This window comes from Barbus barbus (genome assembly GCF_936440315.1).
Source record: "Barbus barbus genome assembly, chromosome: 6".
NCBI classification, from domain to species: domain Eukaryota; kingdom Metazoa; phylum Chordata; class Actinopteri; order Cypriniformes; family Cyprinidae; genus Barbus; species Barbus barbus.
Genome location: NC_136734.1, coordinates 27,207,869 through 27,221,663, shown reverse-complemented (window position 1 = coordinate 27,221,663; position 13,795 = coordinate 27,207,869). Strand labels below are relative to the sequence as shown.

The following is a 13,795-nucleotide window of genomic DNA, read 5'->3' as shown; positions in this document are numbered from 1 at the left end:
GTACTGTAGACCCTGTCGAGTTCCTCCGTCCCCTCGGCAGTCAGATGTGGCGGAGCATCTGACGCCAGGCCCTCACTCGCTGAATCCATGAGAACCGGTAGAGGGCTGGGTTCCATATGAAAGGCCTTTTGGACCCCATATGTGTATAGTCCACGGTATAGCCTGAGAGCCCGTGTTTCCCCGGCAGGTCTTCTGCCAATCTCCATGAGGTACAATTTCCTCTAATTCTCCATATGCGCCTAAGGTTGATCATATGCGTAATTGCTCCGAACCTCCTACGGGAAGGGCGAGCTTCCGTAGCGTCCGGTTCCAACTAGAACGGGTACGTTTTCCCAGTGTTATCCAGTCTTACTGAGTGGGTAGTGCCATGGCAGCAGTAGCTGGTCTTCTGCGGTAGCCCTGACCTGCGCCAAAAAATAGGGGCTCAGGAGGCTTCCACAGGACACTGGAAGGGGCAGTACCCGTGGCCTTTTGGTAGGGATCCCAATTCGTCGGTCACCGACGTGACTCGGAGTGACCGACTGATAGGGAACGTCTCGGTTACGTATGTAACCCTCGTTCCCTGAAGAAGGGAACGGAGACGTCACGTCCCGTCGCCACGGCTGCTGTACCACCGCTGAGCGGCCGGGTCACCGGCTCGGCTCCTCAGCGAAAACCTGAATATGCGCTGCACCCGCTGCCTAATTATACTCACGCTGTGATTAGCGGCAGCTGGATGCAATAATCGCATGCCAATATCCATTGGCTTGTTTAGATACTCTCGTAGGGGATTGGTCTCTCTAAGCGAGATCCCAATTCGTCGGTCACCGACGTGACGTCTCCGTTCCCTTCTTCAGGGAACGAGGGTTACATACGTAACCGAGACGTTTGTATTTCAACATTTCACTTTTGATGCATGTATATCGTGGTAAATCCCGATATACATGCAACAGATATTCTTTCATATCGCAACGTACATCCAAGTAAAAATTTTTTTTATTTTTTTTAAATACAGAGTGAGGACTTGGTTCTATCCACCAACTGTTGATTGGATGGAGGCAGATCTGAATGCAAGCTTGAGGTCGATTGTAAGAAAGTGGTGGGGTATAAGCGGACTAAATAACTGAAGAATGTCCAAATGGAATCATGTGATCCTGAACCGAGCTTAATTAAACAAATTAGTTGACGAGTCATTCATATAGCCCACCAACTAACCGATTTTGAGAAGATGCAATAGCAGTTAATGTCAGAGTGTCATGTGTTCTCTCATAGCCGAAGAATCTGACCTCAAGAATCTGTACGGTGTGATCACTGCAGCACGAGTCGCTCTGTTCTTTCCTAATGATTCTGCCTCTCTGTTTCTCCCTTTCTTTCTCTCCTAATGAAGTTTAGACCTCCAGTAGGTTAATGGCTGCAGGGACGTGATAAAGTCATGCTACATTAACTCCTGTCTCTCACTTGCACACACGCAGCTGCCTGAGGGAGGCAGTAGCTCTGCATTGCTGCATTTAATATATGCTCGCTTTCTTAGCGAATTTTACTGTGGTAGATCTTCACTGCTGACCTCCAATCAGTTTGTCTCCTGAATATCCAATGTCATGTATAGGAAATCATCCCAAACCAGCTGGTGTAAACACAGATGATTTGCGTTTCCTCACCTCTGCCGGGCATTATAGATCCATTCCCATCTGCGTCTCTGCCTCGGTCTATCTTGCGGGAAGGGCTGGTTGTGGGGTCCTTGATTTCATTGTCCCGGTCCTGGTCTGGGAGGTCTGTTAAATCTGGATCTGGTGCATTTGGATCTGAAACATACAATCACATACATAACTAATTAGGAACAAAAAAACATTCAAGGAAATGAATTTCAGTACGGCATATGTTTGAATGTATTCGTATAGATTTTGGTGTCAGGATCCTTTTATGTGTAACTTCCTGTTTCTGCTTATGAGGGTTAGTACAAAATCTAAGGGCAGAAACTGTGTATTCTGTGTGAATGAATATGAACTGTGGATGGTATGAAGTCATGCTAACTTGGATAATGTTTAACTGCAATCTAATTGGCGGTTAATGAGTCAGCTGATCCACCAAATGGGGCCTAAATGACTTTACCTTTGGACATGCTGAAGATAAAGAAGGTATGTGTGTGTGTGGAACTCACCTTGGCCCACTTTCATGATGATCTTCATGGATCTCGTGCTACAAACCCCACCTTCTCTGTTTTCCAACCCTTCCTGTGTTCCATTAGAAGTTGCTGTAGAGAGAGAGAAAGAGAGGGGCCTGGTGACTGTCGTGCCGAATTAGGTTTATATTTATAGGACTTTTGATTGGAGTTCTTGCTGCAAACCAAAGCAGGAAAAGGAAACCCTAATTTACCTCTATAAATCACATGCAAAACACAAGCACATGCAAACACACGTATACGCACAGTCTCTGGATAAGGAAATGCTCGTTTCGCCCTTAAATCAGACATTGCAACCTAATATTACCTTAGAAACATCCAAAAACAAACTAACGTTTGTGTGTGTGTCTCAGAATATGGACAAGATGAAAAAAGCTCCAGTGTATTCTATTACTAGTCCCTATGATAGTAATCTGATCCCATGGGAATGCACAAACAGACACGCACACACGCCGCCATGCAGTAAGAAAAGCCATGTGTATGTATTTTCTTGCATAGGCCCTGAAGCCTCAATGTTTCCTACAGAACGATCCCTGTGAGTTTGAGAGATCGGAGACAGAAACAGACCTAAAAATATGCCGCAATGTACCATGTTGCATCTCTGCTATGTGTCTGAGAAAGACAGAAGCATGAGAAAGTGAGTTTGCTCTGAATAGGTGACACACACACACATATGTATACAAAACACACACTCCCATTATGTAGTTTAATAAACCGATATTGTCACAGTAGGTGATCCACCTTCATTCAATTTAACCCCCAATTACACTCGCACAAGTTCACGCACACACACATACACATTATTCGTTTCCATTAGGTCGTGCTCATTAAGAGGTGTGATTGAGAAGTGCTGAGAGTGCATGTGTGTGTATGTGTAAGCACTAATGAGGAACAATAGCACAGGTAAGATAAGAAAATATCACAAAAACACACATGTACAGCAATCACAGACCACGATGAGTCCTCACTAGATATGACACTTTAATTTGACATTTCATAGGTGTCAAACAAACACAACTTTTTTCTTGCTAAATTTAATCAAAGACAAAAGGTGTGTCCTATTTTGCACTAGGGCTGGGTATTGTGACCAATTCTGCGATTCGATTCTTATTTTTATGGTTTCGATTCGATTTCGATTCGATTCGCTATCAATATTTCATTTAAAATGTTAGTTTTGCAGACATGGGATCCATATTTTGATATAAATGCTGGTAACTGAAACTCTCCTACTCAAGTTTATTACTGAAATACACATCTACATTAATAATAGGGTGCACACAGTTGTTTTTTTTAGTGGAGCAATTCGAAAGATGGTGACACCTTCAGGACGAGAGGTGAATATTCATATCCTCTTACGTGAAGCGCGCATTAAGAATCGTAAGAATCGTAAGATATCGATAAGAATCGATATCGTTGCGTTAAACTGAAGATCGATTAAAATCGGAGAATCTATATTTTTTACCCAGCCCTATTTTGCACACTAATGCATTTTGTAGCATTAGTGTATTTTCACACATTGGTGCACTGCGAGTACTTGTTTACTTGTTTAAATAACACGATAAAGCTACTAACAACATATTATACATTTAAAACCGTTTAATCTAAACGAAAAACAGCATATAAAGTCTCAAAGACTCAAATTGCCAAAAAAAATAATATTTTTTTTTGCATTTTCAACTATTTTAAATATAGTTTGTATCAGTCACAAATCACATTGTGTGTCAGTAAAAAAAAAAAAAGAAATACATCTGAGTGAGCTGTGATATCCATTCTGCAAACAAATGACTAATAAACTGGGTTGTTTTAATGACTAAGTGATAGCAAATCTTAAACTTGCATGTAAGCAGACTGAATCAGAATCACTGGTTCTGAGTGAATCGCCCAGAGCCATTACAGAAATTGCAACTGACACCCTCACTAAACTGTTAAAGGGATGGTTCATCCAAAAATGAAAATTCTGTCATTAATTACTCACCCTCATGTTGTTCCAAATCTGTAAGACTTTTATTCATCTTGGGAACACAAATTAAGATATTTTTGCTGAAATCCGAGAGCTTTCTGACACTGTATAGACATAATCCATCTGAAATTGTATGGTTTTATAGCTCATGTGACATCAGTGGTTCAACCGCAATGTTATGAAGCTATGAGAATAGCTTCAGTTTCTTCTCTTCCAGGTCAGTCTTCATCGCATGCACGAAGCCTTGTTTACAAGCAGAGGAATGCACACGCATGGTACTCTCGTGAATGGCGGCAGAGACTGACCCGGAAGAAAAGAAATCACTGAATAAAGTATTTTTCTTGCACACAAAAAGTATTCTTATAGCTTCATAACATGTTTTAATGATGTCCTTGCTATCTTTCTAGGCCATAAATGGTTTTAGTTGCGTTGCTGTCTATGCAGTGTCAGAAAGCTCTGGAATTTAATCAAAAATAACTTAATTTGTGTTCCGAAGCTGAACGGAGGTTTTACGGATTTGGAATGACATGAGGGTAATTAATTAATGACAGAATTTTCATTTTTGGGTGAACTATCCCTTTAATCATTGGTTATGTCTGATTTGAAATTAACCATTAACAATTAATTCAAGATTTTTCATAACAGTTTTGTAGATGTTGGAACCAAAATCGACAATATTTGACAACATTTTTTTTTTATATAGGCAGGACTACTCTTAAGTAATAGCGTTACATTTATATGGAGCAATCACAATAAGGATCACTTCAATGACAGCATCAATATGACAGATTCTGTAATTTGGCAGCTAAAAAAGTAATTTGGCTCTTAAATATTTCAGTATTCCCCAAAAATACTTGGCTCCCTTGTTATATTTTTTGTCTGGGGCCCAGCAAAAATACAACACTGGTTTTTCCTTCCATTTCAACATTACCATAACTTCTTATGGTAGGAAGATCTTTTCTTTCTTCTAGTTATCACTGCTTTGACCAGTATCGGAAACTTTATTGCGGCAGTATGGATCTGTGCTCAGAAAGAGCCGCGAGAGACTCCAGTGAGGGAGAAAGGCCAGGGCACGGTGCTGGTGAATGGCCCTTTGTGGGCGTGTATGGGGGAGGGGTGATGTGTGTGGTTGCTAGGAGCTGCTATGATGTCATGCAGATTGAGATGTATGGCAGTAGGCAGAGTGCCAGTCTCCTTACGGTAGCGCCATGCCAACCTGTCACCGTTCCAACCACGGAATAGCATCACACGGTGCTGCTCTACACACGCGCGCACACACACACACCCCATCCTGACTCCAGCACACACTCACTCCAGGCTAAAACACAACACACATTCCAGACAGGCAGGAATCCCACCCTGTGTACTGTTAGCAATAGGATGGATTTGCTATGAAGCATTTTTGTGGCCACATTCTGTTGTCACTACATCACTGCTAGATTTTAGCTGGTCAGAACATTTAAGTCTTAATAGTTTCCTGCCCCTGTGCAAAAAAAAAGGAAATTTGCTGCATGGATGGAATTAGACTATTGTTTTCTAGTCAGACTCAGGTCGAACTGAATTCCAAGAAGAGTAAAATCATTACAGAGAACAAAGCAGTTATTTCAAAAATGAATATAGCGTAAACACACAAATACACAAATCCCCAAAGACCACACTGGGAGATTAACATGATTTAGATTTAAAACAAGGTGTAAACACACATTAGAAAAATGTGAAGGGGCTGGGGATTTACCATCTGCCTCTATGTAATGTGTGTGTGTGTGTGTGTGTGTGTGTGAGAAAGAGAGAGACAAAGAATGAAATATTCAGACTTGTCACAATAAATATAGTGTTGCCCCAGTTAGCATCTCTTATTGACTGACATATAGTGTGGGTGCGCTTTGTGTGTGTATCAGCGTTTGTTTGTAGCTGTATTCTCATTCTTTTGCCACCATGGAGCCATTTCATGCCGGCCTCATATTTTATCAAACACACTCACACACATATCTAGACTTGTACACAAATACACATACACAATCCCTGAAGTAGAAAATCAACCAAACCACAGTATTATTACAGTATTTTTGGGGCAGTATTTTCATAAATAGGCAAATATATAATAATAATAATAATAATAATGTTACATTTATATAGCGCTTTTCTGGGTACTCAAAGAGCTTTTTTACACTGTGAGGGGGGGGGGATCTCCTCAACCACCACCAGTTAGTGATATATAGTGATAGATAAACTATATATTCTGATTAAATGGCCATTTTAAATGATTATTTTTATAAATAATGCAATTTAATGACAACACATAATATAGTTTAGCTGAAAGCCACTACATATTTTATTATTTTATAAATAACAAAATATTTAATGATTTTTAGCTACCCTGTTCTGTGGATCCTGACAACTAACAAGTACCAACTGTAAAAATTAAATGAAATTGAATATGCTAAAGTAAAGCATAATTTTATTTTATTTTTATAAATAATGGTAATTTATACTAGTCCCTTAAGTCATTGTAATGAATTTTAGTATTGTTAACAAAAACTACAATAATATAATACTACTACTACTACTACTAATAATAATAATATTTGGAAAATTATAGTCATACTTTGAAAATTCCTTATTTTAGTCCCTCAACTCAGTGTATGCAATTATATCTTTATTATAAATAATAATAATTCAATACAGTAACATGGGAAATTATAACATTTTCCAAATATTAAAGATTCTAACATCAAGGACTGAAGAATATTTTGGTTTCAAAGCAAGCGTTGAATATTCAGCTGCACGGCTCAGGTTTTGTGCCATATTTTTAAGTATAATCATGCAGCTGTTAAATCAACATGACAGGCCCTGATTGAGCTAAAGTTCTCCCATCACGTCTCACAGAATGAGAGAATCCAAACCTCAATGAACACACATCAAATGTTCACAACCACAGCTGAGTCAGACTTTCGAAACGAATATTTCTGACAACTGTAACATTTACGTTTCAGTCGGCAGAGCCCAGTGCTGTTTCCCTCGAGTCTCTGACTGATGAGTAACTGAAACAAAGAACGGAAGAAAAAGACACTTCGCTGAGCGAGTAGCCAACAGCTCCGCTCTGAGCCTTCAGGGAAAAGACAACTGTAGTCCCAGAAAGATCTGAAAAACAGCTTTGTGGGAGACGAATCATGTAGCTGTTAAAGGTCTTCAGTCTTTTGGTGGGTGAGCATGTGTGTTTGTCTGTGAGATTTGGGTCAGTGTTCATTCTAATGCAGTCGACATAACACAGAGAGCCAGTGACAGGTCACTCCAACACACACACACACACACACACACACACACACACACACACGTACACAAACTCATCAGATCAGACACAGCTAGATTAGATCTTCTTTTGCTTCCAGAAGCTCATCCAATCAGATCACTGTACTGGTCCAGCAGTCGCATAACGGCCGACCTTTAAATCCGCAGGAAGAGCAGCTCAATGGGAGTGCGTGTGTGTGTGTTATGGAAGAAAATTAAAATGCAATAACCATCCAGCCTCACCGACTCCCCTGTAATTCTACATTCAAGTACAGACGGAACTTAACGTGAATACCAAAAACGTCAATTTGTCTTCTCTGCCAACAGGTTCAGAGCAAGTATGTTTGTCATAATGGTGTGTGTGGGTGTGTGTGTGTGTGTGTGTGTTTTAGCGGTGATGGTTTGTTATCTTCAACAAAGCTTTTATTGTTCCAGTAGAAAATCCTTTAAAATGAAGCAACACTCATGAGGTCTGACGAAGGGAGGAATGAAACAGGCGGAGGCCCGGCCTGCTGTTCCTCTCTCTCTCTCTCCATGGATCACCGGACTGATGGAATTCAACACTTCTATCATGTAACCACTCACTCCTTTCTTTCAGTTTGATTGTTTTTTCCCTTTCTTCTTGTTTGTTTTTTGTTTGTTTGATTCCTTCTCTCTGTTTATTTATTCCTTTTTTTATTTTCTTTGCTTCTTACTTTGCATTCCTTGGTTTTCTTCCTTTTTGTTTCTTTATTTTTCCTGCCCTTCCTTCTTTTTTTCTGTTTTCTTTCTTTTTTCTTTCTTTCTTCTCCAGTTCCTTCCTTTTCTTTCTTTATTTCCTTCTCTTTTATTGCTATATTTCTGCTTCTTTCCTCTTCGTTTTCTCGCTTTCTTTTTCTTTCTTGCTAGCTAGCCTGAGTTTCCTTCCATCCTTCCTACTTCTTTCTTTCTGTCTTTCTTTCACCCTTCATTCATTGTTCCTTTCTTAATGTTTCTTTGTTTCCTCCTTTTCTCTCTCTTTCTTTACTTCTGTCTTCCTTTAGTAAACACTACCACCCATTCTCTCAAATTACCTGTAAGTGAAGAAAATGACCAGCACATTCTGTTACTGATCATAGATGGCTATCTGTGTTCTTGCAAATTAGACCATTTTAAAACAACAGCACAGACCATTATGCCCATTATATTCGGACCATATTAACAGCATTTCTAGGTAAAGCGTTTTGTGATTAATGAAGCAGAGGGGAAAGCGGAGTGCGTGTGTGTTCTTAACGGCAGTAATCCAGATCTCCCAGAATTCAACATGTTTCATTCAGATCCTAACTTTGAAGACCTGCTTGTCCTTGCCATATTTTTAACCTGTGCGTGTTAGAGAGAGAACAGAGACGGCGCACAATGGGAATGTAATTAAACGTCAATTAGTCTCTGTTCCGATGTCTCTCTAACACACACACAGACAAACACTCATTACGTGCATTAGCTCCATGGGTAGTGTGACCCATCATGCATCACTGACCTTCATTGCCTACTGGGATATCCGCATGGGCATCACTACAGCAACTGTGACCATTACTACAGCAACCACTTCCATACACACAGTGATCGTAAGGCAAAATGACACACACACAGCAGAAATCTTGCTCTGTTTGGTGCACCTGGTGCTCAACGTCCCATAAGACAAAGAAAGATGAACTCCCTGTTTTATATTGCTTTCTTTCTCTGTCTATTTCCTTCTCTCTCGTATTCGCTTGTGCATCAAAGGGGAGAAAAAGTTGTTTAGCTGACTATGTCTTTTTGTGCTAGTACTTGTCAAAGAGGTCAGATATACCACAAACACAGAACTGAAATATTCACCCAATGTTTGTCTGCAAAGCACAACAGATTAAAACACCAGAATAACCAATGATAAGAGTAAAATGTTGGAAAGTCTGCCAAACCCTGTGCTATTCCTGGCTGCGTGTAACACCCGCCACTCTGCATATCCTTTAGATTTCAACGTTAGAAACTGGCACCTGAAGTTCTGTTTTATCAAAATTCTATGTTAAAAAAATGTAACAACAACAAATATATTGGACAAAGAAGCAATCAAGCAGATTCCAAATAGGAGTCCACATCAGGAAAAAAAAAAAAATCATTACTGTCTGTAACCTTTTAAAATAACTTAATATCAACAAAATGTTCTTTACAGTATAATTTTGCTTGCAGTAGCGGGTTAAACATTTCAGAGAGCTGAAGATATCAGGCTGACTGGATATTGGATTGTAATTCAATAGCCATTTGCAATAGGAGCCAAATTCTTCTTACATTACAAAGCGGCAAAAAACAACCGTTTGCTCTTTGTTTTTGTGCATGTTAAAGGGGTAGTTTAAATCAGGCATATAACACATACAGCTCGATGTGATATTTGACCTCTCTCACCCCAGAGCGACCACAGTGAAATGAAGCCACTCATTTTCATACTTCAGCTGTGGCCTGAGAGACAGTTATGGTGAGATGTTACACAAAGACCCACATACACACAAACACACAATACACACACACACTCATCATTCTGGTACAGTGGTTTGGTCAGAATTACTTCAAAGCTGGACTGTCTGAAATCAGAATCATATGTTGCTGACACAGCCGTAACACAAAAATACACACAGAACCGAACACACACACACACACACACACTCGACACAGTCACACGGAAGAGAAGCTGACCCTAAACAACCCTTAATTTAGCCCTTTTTAACTCCCTTAATCCTGAAAACACTGCATAAACCATTAGAGCCTTTCTAGCAGCCGCACACTCCTCCTCATCTGGTCATTATGTGCATTTCATGCAGTGATAATCGCAAAATCTTGTGACTGCTCACTGTTTTTTTTTTTTTACTTTCCATCCCTGGCTTTTTTCTCTTTCCATCATTTTAAGCTCTCCCTTGACTGTATGACGGTACTGTTTCCATTGTCATGCTTTTCAAATCAACTTCTCAAACATGTGCATACACACACATCTTTTTTGACAATTTGATATCTTTCGGCAAGATTCGTTTATGGAGCTAAAATTTTGATGAATGAGTAAGTGGCTGGTGGTTTGGTTTCTAAATCAATAAAAAAAAAAAAATGGCAGGGTTTGAGCTGATCTCTGTCAAAGTAAATATCACAATCAGGCCACTAAAATGCTTTAGAAATGCTTCTAAAGACAATGTCTCAATAATAAGAGCTCAAATCACTCTCATCCAACAGGTTCTGAATTAAACCCGCACTCACACAATGACCCAGGATTCATTTCAAACCTGTACTGCTTCATGACTCCACACAAGAGTGACATGATCAGCCCAATGTCTTGCTAGAACACATACTGGAATTAAATCAGGCCATAAAAGACAGTGGATTCTCAGAATCTCTCTTCACAATTAGAAACAGACACAGAATCTGACAAAGCACAGACTTACTGACCCCAGTCCAGACATAGAAAAATACCCAAACAATAAAAACATGCATAGCTTAACGCATGAATAACAGCGATGTCAAAAGGACTGCATATTTTTGTATTTATGCCTAAATGAATTTGAGTACAAAAGAACCTATAAAATAAACTTTTTATTTGATGGGTTGTTTTTTTTTTTTAAATCAGTATTTTTATCTTGTTTTCCAAAAGAAATCTAAACATCCTGGAAACAAAAATACTTAAATACTAAATAATACAGGTTTGGTAATATTTGTTAGAATAGAAATTGTGAATCTAATTTGTGTATGTCAACACTAAGAATTCTAAAGTAATATTGAAAATGCGGTAAACATTAGTATAACAGACATTACATGACAAAAATATTTCAGAATAGTAGAGACTGGAGAAACTTCTTTGACCTTCTTTGAAGGTTTTAAAAAATGTAATCTTTTCCACTATAAGCATAAACAATTGTGTTAGATTTATGCTTATGTGCGATTTATTTATAAATGCCAATGGGGTAAGGGAATTAAAATGAATGCAAGATATATTCTCTGAAAACAAGGATTAAACTTTAGATACTTTTTGTTAATTTAATGTTGTTTAAAGGTTAGTTAGATACTTCTACTGGAAAACGACAAAAATACCAATTAAAAATAATTATTTTAGTGCACAGCACAACGTGTCTGGAGCACTTGAGTTTACTTTTGTGGCACAGCTCGACAGGAGAAAGTTAACATGTATGACTTGGAGGCTGAGACAGAAAGACGGGAGAGCAGGCTTGGCCTGGTTCAAAGAACTTCTGCAGACAGACTGGAGACGATTTGACAAATAGTTACATGGATAAAGGAAAAGAGCGAGGAGATTTCAGTCGCTGGATTGGCCTTTGGGGCCAGCACGCTGAACCTTGGTAGGGACTACATTGTCTACATATTGACTTGAGTATCATGGGATGGGTGCAGACTTCTAGATGAAGCAATTGTTCTAATTCATTAAATCTCAGAGTTTAGATTTAAACTTAAACTGATATAAAGATAGAATCAAAGACCAAAAGTGCCATTTGATGTGATATGATATGGTGAGTGTTGAGCTCTGCAAGAACAGGAAACGTTGTCAGCATCACAGAAATCAACATACTGAGGGTACAGGAAAGGCACAGAGGCTGAGAGAAAGAAACTCGACACCAAGCCAAAAGAGGCAAATATAGTGACAGGAGAAACAGCAGATTCTCGTGGATGGATAAAAAGCACCTGGAGTGACATTGTAGCAACTGAAAAAGCCTGACAGACACGCTCAAGGCGGGTGGGCAGAGCGACGCGTGATGATTTGTCAGTGTTAGTGAGGTCTGCAGCAGCATGTATCTGCTCAGACACAAGCAGAACAAGCTAAATGGTAGCTCTTCATTATCATACCACAAGACAACATTTCATTAACGCGGAGAGCTAACAAAAATATCATAAATGCGATAATTAAAACACACTATAAACTTTAACCACAAGAAATGGCAGGACACACAATCCGGGTTACAGTGTACACAGTAAAATGCTTTTTTACTTGGGCATATTGAGAGTGTAATTAGTTCAGTATGCTTCCTTGAGATTGTGCACATTTCAAAAAAGTTCTAGTTAGTGGTCAGTTTAGATGTCTGGAAACATCTTGCTTACATTTAATACACACATGGAGAGGTTTATATTAAAAAGCATCTATACTGATGCCAAACTACAATCAGTTCAGGGACTCACTGTATGTAAACAATGTAAAAGTGACATACCAATAGCGCACACTGTAGAAACGCTACTCAAGAGGCTTTTTGAATGTGTGTGAAACTATCACGCTCTAAAGTCTCTCGCTGAGTTATTAACTCGGCTGACCAGTGAAAACAAGATGACCAGACAGCAAAAACCACTGAACCCATAACACAAACACATTTCAGCAAAATTATTATTTTATCAGACTCATCCTGTTTACCAGCGAAAGATAAAGGAAACTGGTTGCTAGGGAGTCTGTATGTGTGTGTGTGTGTGTGAGAGAGTGTTTTACTGGATCTAATAGCAGCCCTGCTGCTTGCTGGGGGTGTAGTTGTGGTGATGGGTCAGTAGAGGTGAAGTGGATTATGGGACATGTCTGGGCATCATGGCCAAAAGACCAAAAACTCAGTGAGGCACGACAACCAATGAGACATGCCTGACTGAAAGTGTCTCTCCCTCCCTCCTACCCACCATCCTTGGGGAATGAGTTAAAAAAGGCAGTGAGGTAAAGGGGGTGGGTACACTGATCCATAGAGAAAAGGGGACAGAAAGAGCTTGTTACAGTTACCATGCTATTCCCTGCTGTTTTTATCTCGTATGCTAAGGGTTTAGCATCCATTTATGCTGAACGTGTTGGAAATCTTTAATTCTGAATGAATGATTAATCAGCGCTTCAGTACAACTGTTGCATGCTGTTTGTGGCTGGAATATCTCCCTTCACTGAAAACCTCTTTCACAAAAGCTTGACTGGGCCATTTACACAGATTTACACAAATATATTACCATTACTATGGAAGCCTCTTCCTGCTTTTCTGACTTTATTTGTCGTAACTGCAATTTCATTTCCCACAATTGCGACTTTATGTGTCACACTGAGACTTTATGTGTCACACTGAGACTTTGAGGCTTCTTTTTCCTAAATGGTATCTCTCATTTTAGGCGTTATTTCAAATACACATTTTTTTTTACTCTAAGGCAGAAACTGGCTTCCATATATTACACAAACACATACTTTCTATTGACTTCTGTTGTTTTTCTACAGCGCTAATTATATTTTCTATACTTTACCATACCCCAAACCATCACATAATCCATGGTTTAAATTAAACAACAATAAGGACCTTTGACTGGTCCATACATTGTGATTTCTGGTTTTACTATTCTTTTAGGGGACATTTGGACCCCATACGGTAGGCAAAACCTGACCCAAACATCTTAATCTAAAA

General features: G+C 39.3%; 1 protein-coding gene across 1 annotated transcript in view; it reads right to left on the bottom strand.

Annotated features, from left to right (window-relative positions):
• Positions 1 to 13,795, bottom strand: part of LOC306871819 (ephrin-B1-like) — a 42,042-nt gene that overhangs the window by 10,023 nt on the left and 18,224 nt on the right. The window contains exons 3-4 of the mRNA XM_079419992.1: positions 2,138 to 2,230; positions 1,638 to 1,781 (exon numbers count right to left, since the gene is read on the bottom strand). Coding sequence (XP_079276118.1) covers positions 1,638 to 1,781; positions 2,138 to 2,230 — 237 coding nt within the window. The remainder of the gene's footprint in view (positions 1 to 1,637; positions 1,782 to 2,137; positions 2,231 to 13,795) is intronic.